Below are 24,095 nucleotides of genomic sequence, written 5' to 3'. Positions count from 1 at the left end.
TAGTTAGAACTGAAAACTAGCTAGATATGAAAACAGATTCATTTCACATCTCAAATCAGCAGCATGTCCTACTAAATTATTTTTGTTAATGCCCAAGTGGCAAGATTATCTAGCTCAGGCAATAACTGTGACAAAATAGAGATTTATTCAAAAGATGCATGTTATTTTATGTATTTCCTAAACTACTCCTTCTGACAGCCATCTAACAGTAGGCTTAAGATTACTGATTGTATACTATAAAAATCAGTTCAAATATTTTATTCTGTGATCTAAACTAGATATTTCTGTATATGTGCAATTCAATAAAATGTTTGAGTTAAAAGACGCTAATTTCTGTTTAATTTTGTGTTTAATTCCCCATTGTATAACAGATCCACCATTCTGCACATTTCACATTCACAGAAAAAATAGTTTCTTACAGAAGAATCATCAAAATGTAAACAAAAAATTTAAAGTGTATTTTAAAAATACTGACAATATTTACTTGTGGTCCAATAGGCTATACTATCAACTCCAAAATAACGTCTTGTAGAGCTACCATCATTAAAGGTTTCAAAAGTACGAAATTGAAAGTCCCAAATTCAACATTTTAATGATAGAATTCAGATATATTTCATTTAGAGATAAGCCTGAATGCAAACCTTGGATCCGAACATCCCAAAACATTTGGAAAGTTCACATCCAAACACTGCAGTTTGGCCTACTTTCTAACAATATTCTCTACTGCAATGAGAAGAATTAAGGGCCTACTCCCACTGTCATCACTGGAAATTTTGCCATTTACTTCACTGGGAGCAGGGTCAAGTTTTAAGCATGGGATCTATAGACTCTGTTCTTAAGAATTTTATTTACTTCTTATTGTGGAGAAATAGCAAGCCTATAATTAAGGTCACAGCAGGGTTTTCAGTTCAGCGAGGTTATTCAGTTTTATCAAATGCATTTTAGCTTCTCAGGGCACACGAACGCAGTCTAATAAAAGCACATTTAAACTGGCCTTTTTACAAACGATAAAATATTTCCAAAAGATAACTTCAACAACAGCTGGGAAAGCTGACTCTTTCAGTTCTATTTTGCACCACCAAAACTGAGTCCCTGCTGAAGTACATTGCCATATTGTATCACCTAGATACCATGGTAATGTGCACATTATAAACTGATTAATCTAAAAGTTTTCTACATACCTAAAAAAGGTAGATTGCTGCCTTTAGTAAGAGACAGCAAGCTTCCGAAAGGGAAAATAACTCCATTCACAGACTAGAGGCACTGAAATAGTGAAAGGAAAAAAACATTTTAAAATGTGTATTTCTGAGAGCTCAATGCAAAACAAGAAGCCCAGTGATTTCAATGGGACTAGTCAAGGAAGAAAGGACAGCAGTATCTCTCCTTCAACTAGTACAGTTATATAATTACATTCTACCTGTGTGTGTGTGTAGAGCCACATGTGGCTTTTCTGGATTGCTTCATACAGCTCTCATGAAGTTAACAGATCCAAGTGGAACTCTTCTTCTTCACATGGTCTTCCGGAAAGCTGCCCGAAGTACAACTGAGGTGTTTTCAAGATTACTCAGCTACTATGATGATGGGAGCCATAAAAGTACCTACATAGATGTAAACAGACAGATTCATCTACAGGCAGGCAGGCAGACACAGACAAGTCGATACACAAGGCCAGAAAGTGGGGATGGTGAAGGGGAAAACACTATCCAGAGGGAAAACACTATCTTCCTGCCAAAGAGCCAGCAATGTGGACGAAAGGCGAGAGGGAAGAACATAGCCATCAGTCACGGAAAGCGACATAATAATCATGGCTCAACCATCTCCTGATATTTCTTTGTGATGTTTGTGTTGTTGCACCAATACCAACTGTTGATCATAGTGGAAAACTCAGAACAGACTTTTCAAAAAGAATCTGTAATTTACAAGAGCCTAACTCAGGCATTAGAACAAATACTGCAGTCTTGAACCAATCATAGAGTTAAAGAAATGTATGGCTGGATCGGATCTCAACAAGTTATCAAGTCCAGCCCCCTGCACTGGGGCAGAACCAAGTAAATCTAGACCATCCCTAACATGTGTTTGTCCAACATGTTCTTAACACCTCCAGTGGTGGGGATTCCACAACCTCACTTGGAAACTGATTCCGGTGCCTAACTACCCTTATACACCTCTATCCCGATATAACGCTGTCCTTGGGAGCCAAAAAATCTTACCGCGTTATAGGTGAAACCGCGTTATATCAAACTTGCTTTGATCCACCGGAGCCCTGCTTTACCGCGTTATATCCATATTCATGTTATATTGGGTCACGTTATATCAGGGTAGAGGTGTAGTTAGAAAGTTTTCCTAATCTCTAACCAAATCTCCCTTGCTGCAGATTAAACCCATTGCTTCCAGTCCTACTTCAATGGACATGGAGAACAATTATCACAGTCCTCCTTATAACAGCCCTTAACATATTTGAGTTCACATCAGGTGCCCCCTCAGTCTTCTTTTCTCAAGACTAAATATGTCCACTTTTTTAAACCTTTCCTCACAGGTCAGGTTTTCTAAACATTTTATTGTTTTTGTTGTCCTCCTCTGGACTCTCTCCAATTTGTCCACATCTTTCCTAAGCTTTGCTGCCCACAACTGGACACAGGACTCCAGCTGATGCCTCACAAAACTTTATGACCACAGAGTCCAAACAATGCCAGTGAATAAAACAAACAAACAAACAAAAAACAAAACAAAAAACCCCCATGACTAGGCTCACCAAAATTCAAATATACTATGAGGAGCTAACAAATCTATACATTGCAAGACGCTAATGCACATCTTCACAGTAGAGCAATAAAACTGGCTTCAGTGTCATTTAAAATACGTAATTTATATCGTTAAATGCTTTTATTTCTCTTCAATTATAAAATAAACATTGCAAAAAATAACTCTTTTTTCCAGCAACATGCAAGTACTGCATTATCCTAAGTTTTATTTTGAGTAAATTAATCATTCATTATTTCACATGGTAAAAACTAACCACACACACATGCATTCACAAATTAGATCATCTTTATCATACACCAATAGATTTAAAAAACAGATATTTTCTGATATCAATATAGTTATGCTGATTGCATTTTGAAATAGAGAAGCTGACAATAGCTTCATACAATATCTCTCAAGTATTGGCATAAATAGAACTTTTTAAATAGAACTGCATGTTTTTCACAGGCAAATTTTGATAGAAACATTAATACAAACAAATGTTGACAAAGCTAAAGCATGATAGCCTGGAATAACAGTTAATTAAAAACTAGATTCATCATTTTAAAATTATTAGGTAAAAGAAAATACAATCTGAAATACTAAAAATTAAACAATGTATTTATACAACAAAATTGTCCTATGAAACAAAAGAAATAATTCTGATATTGTTTGGAGGTATTCGCTCTTAACATTTTTGGAAAACTTGTAAAGGATTTGTATAAACTTGAGTTAGTACTTGTAGTGATACCACATCCCAATTCACAGCACAATCTTATTTCAGTTTATGCTTCAAGACAGCTTCTTAGTGGTACTCCTGGATTTTAGTTTAAATTTAGTTTGAAGAGTCTTTGAAAGGTGAAATTAATATCTCGGTTAATCCCATATACAGAACAATTTCAGCTATATTTTTCTTCCATAACAAACCAATGTTAGGAACTGCTAAAACCCTAAATAAGTACATTTAAATAGGACACTTGCATCCTAAATCCAAGAATCTGAACTACAAAGGCATAATTGAAGAACAAAAACCCTATCTCTTTAGCTGCAGCAGTTAAAGCACATAGCTAAAGTTACATTTCATTAACACTTCACTACAACATTGGAATTCTGCAACCATTACATTATTTATATGGAGTTATTTTACAACTTAGGAATTTGCTTAAAAGATAGGTTTTAACATTGCAAGATGCACTAAGTCTCTCCTGTCCAGTCATCAGATTCCCCAGCTGTAGCTCCAACCATTGTTATCACAAAACCACTTTGCCTCCAGCAGTCTTTGGTGTGCTTCTTTTTCTGTCAGATGATCATCTAAGAGTTTGATTTTCTGTTTTTTCTTTATACAAAAGAAGAAACATATGTAAAAATATTGTTGATATATTCAAGCATTCAGTAATATCTTCATACTAACGTGCCATTATATGAAGCGTATCTGAGAAGCTGGAACTACTTGGAAACACACCTTACAAAAAAAAAGTCAATTCACTCATAATTTAGGATATATTTCATAGTGTGGGGGTACTTTTCAAGTAAATCTGCTCAAGAAGGCTTAAGTTAGGTTGGTAAAATTTGTAACAACTCTAGGGAATGATATAGCTTGTGGTTAAAGGTCTCCTGGGTTTTATTTCTGGTTCTGCCACTGATTTCAACATGTGAATTGGCAAGTCACAATGTATCATTTCCTTTGTTTACCTGTCTGTAAAATACTACTTGCCAACTTCATAAAAGTGTTATGAGGCTCAATTCATCAAATACATGTAAAGCCCAGAGATCTCTGGAAGAGCAACACTTAATTTCAGAGCTCTGTGCTAACAGAGATTCTTGGTACCCCATCATATCAAAAGGCATTTCTATCAAAGATATTTAGGACACTCTAATATATAGACACCACTATATTCATTGCCCTCATTTTAGAAGAGGGGAAACAGGGCCCAAACCAACTCCAACTGTCACTGATTTTAATACTGCCATTAACTATAAATGGGAGTAGGATAACATTGATTATAAAGTTATGTAACCTGCTCAAGGCCATACAGAAAGTCAGTGGCAGGAAGGGGGCAGAAGTCAGGAGCTCCTGACTCCCAGCCTTGTGCTCAACCCACTAAACAGTGTTATTCCTCTGAAAGGATGATAGATACTATATCAAGTTATGTAGGCAAACCAATATTATTATGGGTTCATACACCAATATCTATGGTCTGGAAACTGGTTACTGAGATTTTTGTGAAATCCAGGCCCCCTTGACATCAATGAGAACTTTGCTATTGACTTCAATGGGCAAGGATTTCACCCCTGCTCTTTAGGAGCCTGATTCTAAACCACTGAAGTGAGTGCAAAATTCTCATTATCTGTTTGCCCAGGTACTACATTAAAACAGATTTCTTAAATTGTCTCTCTGTCGGGCCAACATTTTTATTGAATCATCTATAGAGCACAGACAGATATTCACTTTCCTTCCTGTATTTGAATCAGTTATCCTGTTATATTAAAATAAGGAAAACACTTATGCTGAAAGAAAATTTATAAAATCCTCAAAAATGAGGGAATACATATATGAAAACAATAAAACTAATCATCATAATAGTATACGATTGGATTCTTATATCATTCCTAACATTTATGATTCATGTCAATATCTATTCTAGGATGACTCATAATCTAATATTGTCTATTCGCTAGTAACAATCAGATCTACACATGCTTTTCTCTGAAAATTGACTTAAGAGAGGTCTCTTGTGGGCTGAAGCATTTAATTGATGTTCTTTGGGATTCTTCCACACTCCAAAATATACATAAATTCAGAGCCTCTTATCTTCTGTGATTAAGACATCATAGATACAAAAGGAGGCATCTTCAGCACAATTCTCAACTCACGTAATTTCTTCTGCCTGAAAACTATCTAAGGGCCCAATCAAATCACACTAAAGTCAATAGGTGTCTTTCTACTAACTACTGTGAGAATTGGATAAGGATTTAAATTAGATTAATTTAAAATGTATAAATTATTCCAAGAATGAGATGGATCATTTTTCTCTGTGTTCATCTCTGATGTGGGCCCAAGAAGGAACTGAACTCCAACATAAGTTTGCAAACATACATTTGCTAATGTAAAGATTCCAATGAAAATTTCTGCACTCAAGTACCTCATGTGGATATTAGAAAGTCCCTTGAAGATTATGGCTCCATTTACAAATCATAAAAATGATTCACTCATATTTTTGATCATGCTACCAGTGAACTTCTATTAATTTGCCTCAGAGAGGTTTGTGAAACAGTTAAATATAGGTAATTATATCATAATTGATTGAAACAATATATTAATTTAAAATGAAAAATAAATTAAACAGAAACATATGCAGTTGTGATTTTTATCTTTAATCTATAGATACCTTGATCTTTCAGTTACATACATACACAAAAATAAAAACAGATAAGTAATTACACACAAAAACTATGTGAACAGAACATTATTAATGTTGCAAAGTCAACCACTCAAAAGTTGGGCACCCTTGTGTATATGTATTGAGAGAAAGTCTGATTACTTGATCATATACTATTTTTTCCATAGTACCCCTGCCTCATTCAGTGCACAGTATGGATGGTGCTCACTTAAGGAGAAGCTATTCAATATTTTATTTTATACTAGTTCAGTGTGTGATCTCATGCCTTCATTACTGCACACTATTCAAACCCTGCTCTGAAGACTGAACTATTAATTTCCTCATGAGATTTGCTATGGCACTCTTCACTATAATATCTGAATGCTTCCCAAACATTAGTTAATTATCTTCACAACCCCTCTTTGAGAAGAGAGAGTGCTGTTTTCCTCATTTTACAGATGGGGCACAGAGAGATTAAGGTAAAAAGTATCCACTAATTTTGGATGCCCAAGTTGAGACATCTAGCACTTACCATTACATAGCACTTTCTCTGTTCAAAGCATTGATTTCAGTTGCTGCAGTGAGTACACCACACTTTTTCAAATCTGACCCCAAGGGGTATGTCTAAACTGCAATAAGACACCCACAGCTGGCCTGTGCTAGCTGACTCGGGCTTGTCAGAGCGGGTGTTTAATTGCAGCATGAACATTCCGAATCAGGCCTGAGCTCTAGGATCCTCCCACCTCACAGTGTCCTAGAGCCCAGGCACCAGCCTGAGCCCGGATGTCTACACTGCAGTTAAACAGCCCCGCAACCAGAGCCCGATCTCTGGCACAGGCCAGCCGTGGGTTATTAATTACAGCGTAGACATACCAATAGTCTCAAGTCAGACACCCAGAAAATGAGGAACACACAATTAGTGTCTGTGAAAAGTGTGATTGAAGAGACTTGCCTAGCATCACACAGGAACTCTATGGCACAGGCAGGTATAGAATACAGTTTTCCAGGGCAGCATTCAACTACCTTAACTGCAAGACCCACTCTCTTCTCTTCCTGCAGTCCCCTGCCTCATTTATAAAACCTTCCAGCTGGTACAACAAATGAGGCTAGGGTCCTATAAACAGCCTCCTTCACTGCACAAACCTGATTTACTCCCAGGGACAGGCAACCTTGATTCTGTCACTTCCTAATCTTTTCAGACCTTCACCTGCAACCTGAATAATATTTTGAACATAGTTTTGTTTCTGTAATTTCCTAGGTTTTTTTAAAAAAACCCTGAAAAAACAGAAATTTCAACATGCTGACACCCATATGGGTCATCAGCAGACTCGCTCTTAGTTCAGGTGACCATACGCAGACCCAGCATGGCCCATAGCACCCCAGAACTGCAACTGCAAGGAAAAGTTCTACTCAGCCTTGGGCTAGAGCATGCCAAATGTGAATGGAATCTTTGGGACATTTAGTTGCTAAAAATCTAAAAAAAGTCTCCATAGCGCCTGTGGAAACTGTAATTTTTCAAAGGCTTGTAACTTGGCCAAATTTGAGCAGATTATCACAGGCAAGGAAAAAGGCACATCTCTGACACAAAGACCATGCCCCTTGTCCAATGTCAAGCCCCTTCTCCAACGCATAGGAGCACTAGAGTTTCAAAGAAAAAAGTGGCCAGAATTTTTTAACATGGACAAAACAATATATCTTCCTCTAATCTCTTTCTCTTAAAGAGCTGAACTATTTTAGCTGAAATTAAAATCAGCCTGAGGCACACAGCTACCATGGAAAATTTCAAGCCAAACAGTTAGTCTAGCAAAGTTGTGAGAAACTGAAATCAGGGTTTTATAATGCTAAGTGTCAGAAAACCTTAATAATAGGTGTTTCTACTGGCTCCACCTATAATAAACAAAAAACTTCATTGTGAAGCTGATAGGGTGCGTTGCTATACACACAGAGCATATTTAAGAAGCTTAACTTAACAGCTAGTAATTGTAGATGTTTGGTGTAGCAGTTGGTTGTGTTGGAAGAGGAGGCAGAATAAATGTCAGATTTTGGTGTGTGCTAATTGTGGTAATGATAATGTGCGTTCTTGTGGATGGAGGAGTAGAGGATATATACTGTTAGATGGCTTTCCTTTTCTTTAATTTCCATGAATTTGTAGAAATATGTCAAATATAGCAATCCAAAAACTGCTTCACAATGAAGGGTTTTTTTTGTATGCATACACAAAAGTATGAATCATATAATACCACTTCCAATTAAGAAGATCATTATAATTTCAGGTAACAAAATGACTAGATAAGTAATTTTGTATTTGTAAACTAGAATGAAGACCTCTGAACTAGGAACACATATTTACACATAGCCAAAGTATCAGAGTATATGATTCGTTGAAAACCAACCATATGCAAGGGAATACTGATACACTATTCCCAAAAATAGATAGCCACATTGGAAAGACACATTTAAGGAACAGTATGAAAGACTTGTTCAAAGGGGCACAATATAGTCCTAAAAATGCTTTTGAGAACCCAAATTTTCACACAGGCAATATTCCATACCCAAATATTTGTGTACATAAAAATCTGGAAATGGAAAATTGCATGTAACAGATATGGGACACACAAAAACAAACCCTGCAATTTTACAGACTATTCTGAGTTCCATTTGTGAATAGCTCCCTTAAGGTGCTCATAACTATAACCAATCACTTACAAGCTCATCTTTCGTGAATGACTCTCTTTAGTCCCATTGTTCTTTTGGTCAACTGAGTTAGCTGTATTACGGGAGGAAGTCGCTATGGGGGTGCTGGAAGAAAAAACAGCATTTCCACTAATATTGGTGGAACGAGTCCGGAATGAATCATCTGAAAGAAAGTAGTTGACAATTATACAGGGAATTAAGTCTGAATGAAACACAGCGACAACACATCTATCAGTAGGTTGAACAGGTGTTCCGACTGCAATATAGCATAAAATTGTCCTATCTACAAAAAAACTTTGCTAATTTAAAGATTTTCACTAAAAAAAAATGGTGTGGCAAAGTACTGAAAAATAGCTGATAATCTATAAACTTTTTGAGAAGGTCTACAGAAAATGAACCAAATTTAATACATGAAATGTCTCTGATATAATATATGTCTAATAGGCAGCTTTTTAAAACTGGGTCTCCCTTTCTACATACAAAATTTGTGAATGCAAATAATTGCAAGCACAATTTATGGCATCTAGATGTCTAACTACTATTTTTAAAAACACCAGTCAGGAATGTCCAAATTCATGTCTAAGAGTCTACTACTTAAAAAAATATATTTTTGCAAAATATGTTACACAGAAAAGCAACTGAAAATGAAAAAAGTATATTAAGAAATGGTCAATGCATAAATATGATCATATTTCTCTATTTACTGAGTGCTCGCTGTCTTTTCTGCTGGTTAATCCATAGGATCCTGTCATAAATATAAAGGGAAGGGTAAACCCCTTTAAAATCCCTCCTGGCCAGAGGAAAATTCCTCTCACCTGTAAAGGGTTAAGAAGCTAAAGGTAACCTCGCTGGCACCTGACCAAAATGACCAATGAGGAGACAAGATACTTTCAAAAGCTGGGAGGAGGGAGAGAAACAAAGGGTCTGTGTGTCTGTCGGTATGCTGCTTTGCCGGGGATAGAACAGGAATGGAGTCTTAGAACTTTTAGTAAGTAATCTAGCTAGGTATGTGTTAGATTATGATTTCTTTAAATGGCTGAGAAAAGAATTGTGCTGAATAGAATGACTATTTCTGTCTGCGTGTCTTTTTTGTAACTTAAGGTTTTGCCTAGAGGGATCCTCTATGTTTTGAATCTAATTACCCTGTAAGGTACTTACCATCCTGATTTTACAGGGGTGATTCCTTTACTCCTATTTACTTCTATTTCTATTAAAAGTCTTCTTGTAAGAAAACTGAATGCTTTTTCATTGTTCTCAGATCCAAGGGTTTGGGTCTGTGGTCACCTATGCAAATTGGTGAGGATTTTTACCAAACCTTTCCCAGGAAGTGGGGTGCAAGGGTTGGGAGGATTTTGGGGGGAAAGACGTGTCCAAACTACGTTTCCCAGTAAACCCAGTTAGAGTTTGGTGGTGGCAGTGGTTATTCCAAGGACAAAGGATAAAATTAATTTGTACCTTGGGGAAGTTTTAACCTAAGCTGGTAAAAGTAAGCTTAGGAGGTTTTCATGCAGGTCCCCACATCTGTACCCTAGAGTTCAGAGTGGGGGAGGAACCTTGACAGATCCCATCTCTAAATGCTTGCAAATTGCTAATCAACAAACGTATATAAAAAAAAGTTTTTAAAAATTCCAAAAGTACATCATTAACAATTTTGGAGAATGAAATCCTCTTGTTTAGACCATGTTCAGGATATAGAGTAGCAGTGCAAGATCACTGTCTTTGTTTAGTCCCACCTTGAAAAAGCAACACATCCTCTCATTGCCTTTGCATGCAAAAACTCCTCAAGTGGAAACAGAACCTGGGAACACCGCAGAAGAGCATATTTGAAAATGGTTAATAAATGAATTGGTGCTTTAAAAAATGATTTTATTAGCATTTTAGACAGGATGGAGTCAAGCACCTCTAGGGGCAGGGAGGAAAAGTCAGAACTTATTACTTCTAATTAAATTTCAAAGGACCTCAGTGAAAATGGGCAACACAGACACCTTCTGAGGAACAAGGTGATCAAATCAAGGAAGAGCAGTTGGGTCAATATGAACCATCTTTATTTAGTATTTTTAAATTGTCCAATTAAAATGACTATCAGAGGGTAATCTGTCATATTTGTGCCTGTTTGACTAGTAAGGGGTATTGGAGCAGTCCTAGCTATATCTGATATAACATTTGTGACAGGAAATTCTACCTAGACAGAATTCCAGTGCTGCCAACTCTGAGGATTTTATCTCAAGTGTCACCATTTGGATTTTTTAAAAAGCACCCAACAGCTGGAATCATGTTATTACTTGAGAATCTCATATTTGAATAAAAAAAGGAAGTTTAGAGCTGATGTTGCTGTAGAGAAAAGCTTGACAACATTAACCTAAAGTCTCCAACACCAGAAAACAAATAAAAAGAACTCTACAGTTATAATTTTTAATTCTTATGATTTTTTTTATGGTCTGACTCATGATTTTTGAATGCTTGGGGTTGGCAATTCTGGAATGCCTTCTGCAAGAGTTCTGCAAACCTATATTCAGAGAGTAAAATGAAGCAGGTTTAGTATATAGATGTCTCAAATGTTATGTGCCATTGACATTTTTAAACAGTCTAATGTTAACTACATTTAGGTGAACCATTTTTTATTTGTATAGCTTTTGTACTGTATAAGCATTTACCATTGGAAATATCTGTAATTGCTATTTTAAAAGATCTTCAGTTTGACCACAATATGACTCAAATTAACTCTTGTCCACTTGTCCGTAGCCAGAGTGAAATTTACGATTAATGTAGTAATGATCTTTAAAGATCATTCCATATCTGGAAACTAAACAAATTAAACTATGCAATCTAAAATAAAAAAGAGATACTTCAAATAATAGAAAACTAATCTTTCCGGGATTAACCTTGTTAACCATCATTTCTTTCTTTCCCTTGTCTACCAACTATGCAGCTCTCCATCACTGGCTTGTCTAATTCTCTAAGAAGTCACTTTGAGCTTTATCTTATGCTTCCCTTTATGCCTGGAACACCCGTCCAGAATTAATTTGTAAAGACCCTATACGATTTTACTTCAAATTCTTCCCAAGTCTCATTTGGGACTACAACAGAACACCAAACTGATAATGGCTAGGGAGGTGGGCAGTAGGGATTATCGAAAATTTTTATTTTTTTTATTTTTTGACTTGCAACCAAACAGTTATCAGATGGCTAGTTTACATAACCAGGTGTTGCTATCAATGTTCCTCTCCTGCTCTTTTCATTTTGTCAAGTACAGTCCTATTTTTTTAAAGCAGAGTCTCTGTCTTTTAGTCGGTGTTGATACAGTAGTACAATGGAGCCCTGAACTTCTCCAGGGCCTCTAGGAGCTACTTTGATACATACAACAACACTTACCACTAAATGGTAGCATAGAACCCTTTCCCACTCCTGGTATAGAAGAAGTATATCCTGTTGCAGAACTTTTACTAGAAAAACAATTAGGTGATAAATTACCTATTACACATTAAACTAAGTAAGTCACAAGCAGTGTTTCTGGGTCTTCAAATGTTTGCCATTTATAAGTCCAGATTTGTATTAAAATGGTATTTTTTCACCCAAATACAAAAAATTCACACATTTCCCAATTATAAGAAACTGCTCATTTAGGCCATTATTTAACAAGGTACGTAGGCATCAGTGGTGCAAGTAGAAATCATTTCTTGCCAGTACACTGCACTCATGGGAGGGACACAAAGGGGGGGGGCACGTGATCCCCCCATGTGATTCCTCCCCACCCCCAGCCCAGGGTCCCCGTGCTCTCCCCCACCCCCATGATACACATCCATGCCATGTTACCTGGAGGAGGTGCTCTTTCCTCCTCCCGCTACGCTGGAGACTTCTTCTGAACAGATCCCAGACAGGAGGACTCAGGAGACGCAGATGCCTGGAAGGGCTGGGGGCGGTACAGCTGTGCTGAAGGAGCTGTCAGCATGGGGCAACCCCACATTCTGCTCCTTTCGCCGCTGTGGTTCCTGGGAAATCAGGGCTCTCTGGAACCGCAGCAGCCAAAGGAGCAGAAGAACGTGGGGCCGTCTGGTGGCCCCACGCTGGCAGCTCCTCCAACACGGCTGCTGTACCACCAGGAGCCCTGCCCCCAGCCCTTCCACGCAGCCACGTCTCTGGAGTCCTCCTGCCTGGGTCTGTACAGCAGCTCCGCCAGAGGACGGAGGGGGGGGGGGGAGTTGCGGCGGGGTTGGGGATGGTACAGCTGTGCCAGAGGAGCTGCCAGTGCGGGGCTGCCCAGTGGCACCACGTTCTGCCCCTTTCACCGCTGTGGTTCCCGGGATAACTCTGCATCTCAGGGCTCTCCCGAGAACCGCAGCGGTGGCCCCATGCCAGCAGCTCCTCTGGCGCGGCTGCTATACTGCCCCCAGCCCTGTCCTCCGGTGCGGCTGCTGTACAGACCCCAAGCCGGAGGTCTCAGGAGACGCAGCTGTGTAGAAGGGCTGGGGGCAGGCTCCTCCTGTGTTTCCGGTATGCCATACCAGCTATGAATATCTTACTGGTACGGCGTGCCAGAGCGTACTACCGTACTTGCACCACTGTTAGGCATGCACCTAACATTAAGCACATGAGCAGTCCTATTTACTCATGCTTAAAGTTAGGCATGCACTAAAGTATACTGCTGACCTAGTGCCTTAAGCATTTATTACATCTTCACAGAAGTCTGGCATGTTGTCCATGTAGGGGTGTGGCACAATAAAAGGAGTAAGGGTGTCTGCATAAAATGGATAACAACTGCTGCAAAAAGAGTATTCCTTGTGCCATTGTCCTGGATGGAAATAGCCAGATGGAAAATATATCCTGAAGTGTTTTGCAAATGAGAGCACAACATAAGAAAAGTGGTGTTATTTGGCCAAAAGCAGGTATGCTATAGGTACAAACCAGTATTAGGTGATAATGGATAATATACCTCATAGGTTATTCAGAGTTCTGAGATGGGACAGATTATGTCCTGCTTTGCACAACTATAAGATGGTTTGGGGTGTTATACCTTAGAATTCAGGAGTACATTTTGGGGTGTATATTCTCCATATTTTGGAGAATACATATATTTCTATAAGAGGTAACCAGAATTTGACCTTAGGAGTGGAATCTATTCGAAGAAAACATACTTAGAACACTTGTCTATGCTGCCATATTTTGGATGCAGTGCTTGAGTACTGAAAGACTGGCTTCGAACCAACTTAGATTTCTTCCCTTCTTTGCCTGAAACAAATAAGCCGCAAATACATTTAAAGTGAGGAAATTATTGCAATTTGTCTTTTATCAGTAGTAAGAATGTCTGTTTACATTACTTCTTCTCAGTCTAAGCTAATTAAAGGAGCTGGAAGATAATATAGCAATAAATCTCATTTATATGACCCATCATGAACGACCAAACAACAATCAAGAAAATATTTAAGTGTAAAAAGACCACGTGTTCTCTAACTGCAATGCTTTCTTCTGCAATGCTTTCTGCAATGCACAGTGGGTGAAAGCCTGGCCGCAGGGGAGTCAGTGGTACCTTTGTCTATTTTCAAACTTGCACAGGAGAGATACAAGTATCCTAGTAATTTTTTTAAAAATTTGTTTCTTACTTGTTGATGCACTTGAAGAGCTTCCAGAAACAGAAAGAGATATACTTTTTGACAAAGTTGATGACGTTTTACTGTCTCTACCTAAAACAAAGTTTATTGTAAATGCTGTACTCTGATAAATAGCCTTACTTTACATAAAGGTGTAAAATATTATATACAACTTTGGTATGATACTGGGGAAAATAGTAATAATACTAGAATAGTATAATAGTAGCACCCTTGAAATAAGAGACAGACAGACAATCATACTACTACCTTCTTAGTAGAAAATATCATATTGGACATGTATTTTATTAATGAAATTAATACTATGCTATGTAACACACCATAAACATTTTTTATAAATTAACCTTTTTAAAGAAAAAAAATGACAAAACAACAAGAGTTCTTTACTAAGTTAAACACCCACCATCATGTTTCCTAAAACACTACTATATTAATTTCATTTACCAAGAATCACCCCCCTAAAATAAAAACAAGAACCCCCAAAAAAAAAACTTACGCTTCTTTTCAAATATTTTATCACTGATAGACCTTCCCTCATTCTGCTGCTTCTCTTTTTCTAATTGTTCCTATTATGGAAACAATTTCATAAGAATGAGAATTTACACTCCACACAGATTGAAGGCCTCCTGTAAATGAGCATGCTCCCAACCCACCAACCTACAAATTAATTTCTTCTCTCCATTATTTGAATATAGACCCCCTCTATCAATAACACTGTCATGTGTTCACTAATGAATATCGGCTGGAACCCAGTAAATGCTCTGAATGATCTAGTGTGCTTTTACTGTAGTAGAGATCATAACAAAAGAGTAGGGTAACACAATGTAAAGTTGACTCAGGAAATTTGATCTTCAACATTCCCCTCCATGAAAAATGGTAAGGAATTTATGCTTAGTATGTTGTTTTTGACAATGTATTGTTTTCTTTTAAAAACACATTTCTTGAAACAAAACAAAACAAAATAATTCCTCATACATGACTTTGCACAAGCTAAGTGTGACGCTTTAAAGTACACCTGCTTTTGAATTCAGGAAGGTCTCTGAAAAATTTCTTAACAGATAAAAATTACTATTTATTCAGATTCTTACAACTCAAAAGCTTCTTGATTTTTATTACATGATCTCAGAAAGATCTTGTAGGCTGAGATCAAGCAAGAGAAATGTTAGCCAGAAAGAGGAGAAGCTATAACATAGAAATTGGGTGTTTAAAATGGAAATGCTATATCTATTGTGCAATGTGGCCACTATGATTCTAGAATACATATAGAATTTAAAGGTCTGGCTAATAAACAGTATGAAGATACAAAATCAATATAGATGGACAATATTTAAATCCAAACTGATATAACCAATGTATTTTCTCAAGCTTTATGCTTTCTCTAAAATTAGCATCTAAAGTATTTACTGGAGTTAATAAGCCTCTATTGAAAAAAAGGTATTTGAACCACATGTAATAATTTCTCATATTTTAGTAAACCCATTTTTAAATCTGTATTATTAGCTAGTTTTATAACAGATAGGACATATAATTATCGATATATGCATGAAATATCATTTCAGTCAAATTATTTCTAGTAACGTCTTCAGTGTGCTTGGTGCTTTCCAAACAGAGTAAGCATGATCCCTCCCACCTATGTAACATTAGCTTTGCTTTCCTGTACCACACCTCATAATACACACACCAACGGAACGTAGAAAGGTCTATTTTTCTTTTCTTTAGAATTCTAGTTACTATCCCCACAAAAAAACTTCATTAAATCATGGTTAAGATTGTTCAAGTGTAGTTCCAATTAACTAAATAATTGAAATCAAGGAAATTACCAATTTATGCACCGTTAACAACCAGATTAGTTCATACTGTCCAGATGTACTCAGACTCCTCATGCAACCACACACTGAACACATCAAGTTCCTCAAAATCATGCTCAAACACAGAACTTAACTCCAGCCTCAGTGAGACAGACATTTCACCATCACGTCATATTTTTACTACACTAATGTAGAATGTGTTACTTCTAACCAAAGTGCTCAGAGGCGGCAATTAAGCTTGAGCAATTGGATACATGTAATGCTTTTGAGGGGAGTGTGAGGCTCTGCCTTGGGGCCAGCTGGAGGTGCCAGGATATGCCTGGGGTGGGAGTGAGGGACTGCCAAGGTGTGTTTCAGGTAAGGCACTGCAGGACTCTGGTAGGGGACAACCAGGAGGTGTGGGCGTCTCAGTAGGGAGAGGTGCATCAGGGACACGGGTGAGGACATACAACTATGGGGTTGTGGCAGTTGAGGGTATGGGGCTCTGACAGAGGTAGGTGCGGTCAGGAGCATGCCGCATAACCCCACCAGGCAAAGGCCAAGCTAACGTGAGCATTCTTGTGACAGGGTCGGGCCAAATGGCTACAGGAGAGTAATGGAAGGCAGATATATTAGCCCCAGGTTAAGTGGGTCCCTTTTCCCTGGGTAAGGTAACAGGGAAGGTTCCAGAACAATCAGGAACCTTCTGGAGACAATTAAGACAGACAGGCTGATTAGAACACCTGCAGCCAATCAAGAAGCTGCTAGAATCAATTAAGGGAGGCTAATCAGGGCACCGGGGGTTTAAAAAGGAGCTCACTTCAGTTTGTGGTGCATGTGTAAGGAGCTCGGAGCAAGAGGCACTAGGAGCTGAGAGTGAGAATGCATACTGTTGGAGGACTGAGGAGTACAATCATTATCAGACACTAGGAGGAAGGTCCTATGATGAGGATAAAGAAGGTGTTGGGAGGAGGCCATGGTGAAGTAACCCAGGGAGTTGTAGCTGTTGCACAGCTGTTCCAGGAGGCACTAGACAGCTGCATTCCATAGGGCCCTGGGCTGGAACCTGGAGTAGAGGGCAGGCCCAGGTTCCCCCCAAATCCTCCCAACTCCTGGTCAGACACAGGAGGAGTTGACCTGGACTGTGGGTTCACGAAAACAGCCAAACTGAGGGCTGCCATGAAGCTCCAAGGCGAGCATATCTGCCAAGAAGCGCAAGACTCACCAAGGTAGAGGAGAAACTTTGTCACAATTCTATAAAGGGTAAACATAATAGGGGAATTTGGGGAGTCTGAATTAGTCCCAGTCCACAAACACCAGTGCCCAAGCCAGCTCCTACTTCCCTGTTCCAAATGCAAGAAATCTGAGTAGAGGTGGGCACCAGGACTGAACTGAGTATAGAATGTCAAAGCAGGGGTGGGAAGTCAGCTCAGAAATTAGTCAGATAAGCCCCTTAGGCATTCCTGCCTAGGCACTGATCCAATCTCAGCCCTTGACTGAGCTCACAAGACAGCCTGCTACCTAGCAGATCTGGCTGGAGCTTGAGATCAGCAGAGGAAGTTGAGCAGGGCAGAGAGGCTGCCTAAAGTGTTGGTGAGTGGAGCTTGAGCTGGAAATGCTAGTGCCCAGCACAAGAGGCTCAGTGGTGTCTGCAGAGAACAAAGAGGGCCAGGTATGGGGGCTCTGCAGCAGTGTTGGAAGGACAAGGTAGTATTTCTAGGTCAGTATTTAACCTGTGATGGCTCGTTTGAGAGGAGTCCTGCTGCTGTGAACAAGAGGTGTGTTAAAGCAATCCTCCTCCAAAACCTATCGGGCCCTCAGCTCTCACACACCAGACAGGTCAGGGAGCAACTGGCACCTGCCTACATTACAATTAAAAACCCACGGCTTACCCAGGCCAGCTAACTCAGGCTTGCGGGGCTCAGGCTAAGGGGCTGTTGAAATTGCAGTGTAGACTTCCGTGCTTGGGCTGGAGCCAGAGCACTATGACCCTGTGAGATGCAAGGATCCAAGAGCCTGAGCTGCAGCTTGAGCCCAAACATCTACACAGAAGTGACACAGTCCTGTAGCCTGAGCCCCACGGGCCAGCTGTGGGTTTTTATTTGCAGTATAGACATACCCTCATTGCAGTGTAGGCATACGGAGAGCTGATTGGCTGGTGTGTGAGCATCCAGGGATATGGTAGACTACCCGGGGGAGTGCCAGCTGCAGAGTTCTGCCAGGCTTACAGCTCCAGTGAACCACAGTAGATTTAAAAGCTAGAGCAGCGGGGAGGCAATAGCATTTATCTGCCTTCTTTTCCAACACTGAGTGGCTCCTGAATGCCTCCTAGCCCCTTGTGCTCCATGCAACCCACACTGAGCCTCCCCCCTGCTGGGCTGCAGCTGTCACTGGCTCCAACCCCTTCTTTCTTATTAAGAAAGTCTACAGCAGATACACAGCCTCCTTTGGCTTTCTTGGCTCACAAGAAAAGTTATGACATTAGCTTTTTTGCATACTGAAGCTGAGTGTGAATTTTGAAGTATTTAGATTATTACATTACAAAAGTCTGCCAAAACATGAGGGTCTCTTGGAAAATTTCATAAAGGAAAGTTGTTAAAGAGCTTAAAAATTTTTAAGCTACAAGGCTTTCAAGTGTGAAATTTCTCCAAAAATTCAGTCTCCTAACTGACATGGTGTAATATAGATAATAATTAGAGGGAGGTTTATGTTGTTTTTAGAGATTTAACCCTACTTTACAGTGGAAAAGGAAACTATGTCACCCCCAGCACACCTCCATAATACACACTTCACTACACCCATACCCTGGAATCACCTTCCCAACAACATATATAAATATTTAGCTTTAAACTATGAAACTGTGGCAGGCATATTATATTTAAAAACATACCATTTCCAACAGGAGTTGTTCTTCTCTTTCTTTTTCTTGATCCAACAAATCATTTTCATAAAACCTTTTCTGAAACTGATTAAAGTTTAAAATAAAAAAGAGTAATAGAAATAATCATATATCATTCCATACATCTTTAACTCTCACTCGCAAGTGTAAAATTTGGAAGGCACTTACAGCATCCACAGAGATTTCCATTCTGTCCAATTCTAACACCGTCTATAAAAAAAGTAAAATAATATTTTTGCCCTAAGCTGTCCAATAACTCCAAGAACATGCTAAGTTTAAGCTTAAAAGGAAACTTGTCATTGTAGGAAAGCTTAAAATACTGACATTCAATACCTTCATAGAATCGTAGAAGATTAGGGTTGGAAGACACCTCAGGAAGTTATCTAGTCCAACTCCCTGCTCAAAGCAGGACCAATCCCCAGCTCAATCATCCCAGCCACGGCTTTATCATGCCTGGCCTTAAAAACCTCTAAAGATGGAAATTCCACCACTTCCCTTGGTAACCCATTCCAGTGCTTCACCACCCTCCTAGTGAAATAGTTTTTCCTAATATCCAAACTAGACCTCCCCCACTGCAATTTGAAACCATTGCTCCTTGTTCTGTCATCTGCCACCACTGAGAACAGCCAAGCTCCATCCTCTTTGGAGCCCCCCTTCAGGTAGTTGAAGGCTGTTATCAAATCTCCCCTCACTCTTCTCTTCTGCAGACTAAATAAGCCCAGTTCCCTCAGCCTCTCCTCACAAGTCATGTGCTCCAGCACCCTAATAATTTTCATTGCCCTCCGCTGGACTCTCTCCAATTTGTCCACATCTTTCTGTAGTGGGGGGCCCAAAACTGGAAGCAATACTCCAGATGTGGCCTCACCAGTGCCGAATAGAGGGGAATAATCACTTCCCTCGATCTGCTGGCGATGCTCCTACTAATGCACCCCAATATGTTGTTAGCCTTCTTGGCAACAAGGGCTTGCTGTTGATTCATATCCAGCTTCTTGTCCACTGTAACCCCTTGTCCACTGTAACCCCCCAGGTTCTTTTCTGTAGAACTGCCACTTAGCCAGTCTGTCCCCAGCATGTAGCAGTGCATGGGATTCTTCCATCCTAAGTGCAGGAATCTGCACTTGTCTTTGTTGAACCACATTAGTTTTCTTTTGGCCCAATCCTCCAATTTGTCTAGGTCACTCTGAACCCTATCCCTGCCCTCCAGCATATCTACCTCTCCCCCAAGCTTAGTGTCACCCGTGAACTTGCTGAGAGTGCAATCCATCCCATCATCCAGATCACTAATGAAGATGTGGAACAAAGCCGGCCCCAGGACCGACCCGTGGGGCACTCTGCTTGATACTTGCTGCCAACTAGACATGGAGCCGTTGTTCACTATCCATTGAGCCTGATGATCTAGCAAGCTGTCTATCCACCTTACAGTCCATTCATCCAATCCATACTTTTTTAACTTGCTGGTAAGTATACTGTGGGAGACTGTATAACAAGCTTTGCTAAAGTCAAAGTATATCATGTCCACCACTTTCCCCATATCCACAGAGCCAGTTATCTCATCATAGAAGGCAACCAGGTTGGCCAGGCATGACTTGCCCTTGGTGAATCCATGCTGACTGTTCCTGATCACTTTCCTCTCCTCCAAGTATTTCAAAATGGATTCCTTGAGGACATGCTCCATGATTGTTCCAGGGACTGAGGGTGAGGTTGACCAGTCTGTAGTTTCCCGGATTCTCCTTCTTCCCTTTTTTAAAGATGGGCACTATATTTGCCTTTTTCCAATCGTCCGGGACCTCCCCCCATCGCCACGAGTTTTCAAAGATAATGGCCAATGGCTCTGCAGTCACATCAACCAACTCCCTCAGCACCCTCGGATGCATTAGATCCAGACCCATGGACTTGTGCATGTCCAACTTTTCTAAATAGTCCTTAATCTGTTCTTTCACCACTGAGAGCTGCCCAATGCAGCCGTCTGGGAGCTGACCTTCTCTGTGAAGATGGAGGCAAAAAAGTATTGAGTACTTCAGCTTTTTCCACATCATCTGTCAGTAGGTTGCCTCCCCCATTCAGTAAGGGTCCCACATTTTCCCTGACCTTCTTCTTGTTGCTAACATACCTTAATGGGGTCCCATTTGTAAGGATTTTTTTAAAACTGAAGAAACATTTTTGTATTGTTTAGAAAATAAGAATGACCATACTGGGTCAGACCAATGGTCTTTATCCTGTCTTCTGACAGTGGACGGTGCCAGACACTTCAGAAGGAATGAACAGAACAAGGCAACTACTGAGTAATCCATCCCCTGTCTTTCAGTCCCAGCTTCTGGAAGTTACATGTTTAGGGAAACCCAGAGCATGGATTTGTGTCCCTAACCATCTTGGCTAATAGCCAAGTTGATGGACCCATAGTTGATGTATCCATCCTCCATGAGCTTATATAATAACCCATATGCTGAGAAGTTAATGCTGCAATCAGAAAATACTCATAGAGGTCTGTTTTCTCACCAAATCCCACTCTGATTCACAAAGGAACGGCTAAATTGTGCCATTTATATATGATCTAAAGTTAGCTGCGCTGTGCTAAGTGAGAGCACGAGAGTAATGCAGACACTGTCAATACCTCTTGGGGTTCCCCATTAAACTAGGGTGGGGAGAGGTAATTTGTGATGACCCCCAGCCTTTTCTGGGATGTAGCCTACTTATACTGCTGGCTGACATATATGAGGAGGCAAAGCTCTATTTAATCTATACCCCACCCACTCGCTCTTAGGGGGAAAGAGTTGGCATGCATCCATAAAGACTGCAATCCAGGTAGTCCTAAACTGGCTGCACTGGGAGAAGAGGGCATTTTTACTTCCCACCTCTTTCCTGAGTGGCTGTGTTGGGAATAAGTACAATCTAGCACAAAGAAAATGCATCTTGTTACTAAAGAATAGAAACAATAGCAAAACATTTATACTTCAAGTATTCTTACTCATTTTTACGGATGTGAACCTTTCTTCCCATACCTGTATTCATACTGCTACCCTTGGAGCAGGCTGAGGCAGTCACTAAACAAGAAAGCCTGACTCACAGCGTCAAGCAGTTAACTGTATTTTAAGAAACGAAGAAAATATATCCTTCTCTTAAATTCAGCAGAATATAATATATTTCAATCTGACATTTTCTCTGATTCCAATTGTTCAAACTGACAAAAAGAATAACAGAGTCCTTGACCTCCTATCCCAACCTCAAGAGCAAAGACATCAGTTGTCTTAATTTGCAGTGACAGCTGCAACATGACATGTTCCTTGATCAGAAAAATACTTACTCGTTTTACAATAGTCAAGACATCTTTATCTTTTTCCTGACAGAGAAGTTTTCTTATACACAACTCTAATTGCTGAAGTAAATGTTTGTCCGTGGGGACCTTCAGGGTAGATTTCACTTTTGGCAACAAATAGCAAAGCTTCATTCTGTAAGAAAAGGAATTCATATTTAACTTCTAATGCAGATAGTGAGCAAATACTTGGTTCCATTGTTTAATAAAAGCAGTAGCCAATTTGACTCCACTTCATATCTGCTTTTATTTTTCAGCCTACCTCTAAACTTGATTTTTATGAAGTCCTTTGACTAAGTAAGAATGAAAAGCAAAGCTGAAGAGTGTGAAAAGCAACACTTAAAATGTAAGTTATTTCTAGTCCCAGGGTAAAATTTTCAAAGGCACCTAAGTGACTTCAGAGGCGGAGTCCTATTTTCAAAAAAGTGACTTAGGGACAGATTTTTAAAAGTATTTAGGCACCTAAAGGTCTAGATATGTGCCTGGTGGGATTCTCAAAAAACATGCAGGTGCTGAACTCCCTTAGGTGTCTGGTTCTTTGGCATCTAGGAGTCTCATTGAAAGTCCATGAGATTTAGGCTCTTAAGAGCCTAAGTCCCTTTTGAAAATGGGACTTTAGACACTTTTCAAAATGTTACTCTTGTTCTCTGGTCTTCCAGGCTACTGCAGGAGAGGAAGTGCTCTGTATTGTGACACTGCTAGATGATTTAGTCTGAACAAACTCTCCCTGACCTGAAGATTGAGATCACAAGGAAGGGCCTACAGCGTGGAGGTAAGGCTGAGGGGGAGGAGAACCTCTAAAGAATTCAGGGTAATTCTGGATGGGATAATGAAATGTGGCTGCACTTCTGACTCCTAGCAGTTTTGCAGGTGCTCACACTGAAATGATAAAGTTGTGACTGCCTGATACAATATCACTGAACATTCAAAATTCTATAAAGTATTTAATAGGCTTTCCAGTACTGCTCTCCATAATGGCTTACTATGCTGCATGAAACTGTTAATATCTTTCTAAAATAATTAAGCTCAATTTTACACAGTAGAAAATGCCAGCAGAAACTCTTTAAAGAAAGAGTTTTATTGTAACGGAATTATATACACAAAGCTGTACCTTGTCAGCTACGAAACTAAATTTTTGAGGCCATTTTCTCAAAATAGCAAATTTAACATTTTTCAGTTTTCTTCAATGATTCTCTGATTTTGTAATATAAATTCAGTTTGATTAAAGGAATAAATATAAATACAGGAAGCAAAATGTCCTTATTTTCAAACAGATCTTCTTCAGATATAGAAAACTAATATATTTACAATCCTGAAAGCATTTTCTAGAATGTCATCAGTACAAAAATAGCATACTATATTATTACAAAATGTGGAATCTGAACCACTGTGTACGTACTGAAATATGAGAGTAGAAATATAAAAAATGCCGTTATCAGATTTGGTCAATGGGCAATCTGGTCTAGTATTCTGGCTCTGGCAATGGCCAGTGCCACATGCTTGAGAGAAAGCTAAAAAAAAACCCCAAGCAGAAAATTATGGAATACGATGTCCATAGGGGAAGTTTTTACTTAACCCCACCAGTTAGTAGCTGACTTATGCCAGTATATATGAGGTTTTAAATCACTGTTTACTTTTAGCATACTGATACAACTGTGGATGCTCTCAATGTCCATATTC

At 39.3% G+C, this 24,095-nt stretch overlaps 1 protein-coding gene across 4 annotated transcripts in view; it reads right to left on the bottom strand.

Moving 5' to 3' along the window:
- Positions 1-2,897: 2,897 nt before the first annotated feature.
- Positions 2,898-24,095, bottom strand: part of PPP4R4 (protein phosphatase 4 regulatory subunit 4) — a 119,323-nt gene continuing 98,125 nt past the window's right edge. For all 4 annotated transcript variants that reach the window (XM_073349556.2, XM_073349559.2, XM_073349557.2 and 1 more), the window contains 9 exons: positions 22,407-22,551; positions 19,274-19,315; positions 19,097-19,171; positions 14,916-14,985; positions 14,414-14,494; positions 13,949-14,042; positions 12,189-12,259; positions 8,829-8,979; positions 2,898-4,078 (listed from right to left, as the gene is read on the bottom strand). In XM_073349556.2, the coding sequence (XP_073205657.2) occupies positions 4,054-4,078; positions 8,829-8,979; positions 12,189-12,259; positions 13,949-14,042; positions 14,414-14,494; positions 14,916-14,985; positions 19,097-19,171; positions 19,274-19,315; positions 22,407-22,551 (754 nt within the window). In that variant the 3' untranslated portion in view covers positions 2,898-4,053. The remainder of the gene's footprint in view (positions 4,079-8,828; positions 8,980-12,188; positions 12,260-13,948; positions 14,043-14,413; positions 14,495-14,915; positions 14,986-19,096; positions 19,172-19,273; positions 19,316-22,406; positions 22,552-24,095) is intronic.

Source organism: Lepidochelys kempii, chromosome 6 (assembly GCF_965140285.1).
Source record: "Lepidochelys kempii isolate rLepKem1 chromosome 6, rLepKem1.hap1, whole genome shotgun sequence".
Taxonomy (NCBI): domain Eukaryota; kingdom Metazoa; phylum Chordata; order Testudines; family Cheloniidae; genus Lepidochelys; species Lepidochelys kempii.
Note: the sequence above shows the minus strand (reverse complement) of the source record. Positions and strands in the feature narration are given on the sequence as shown.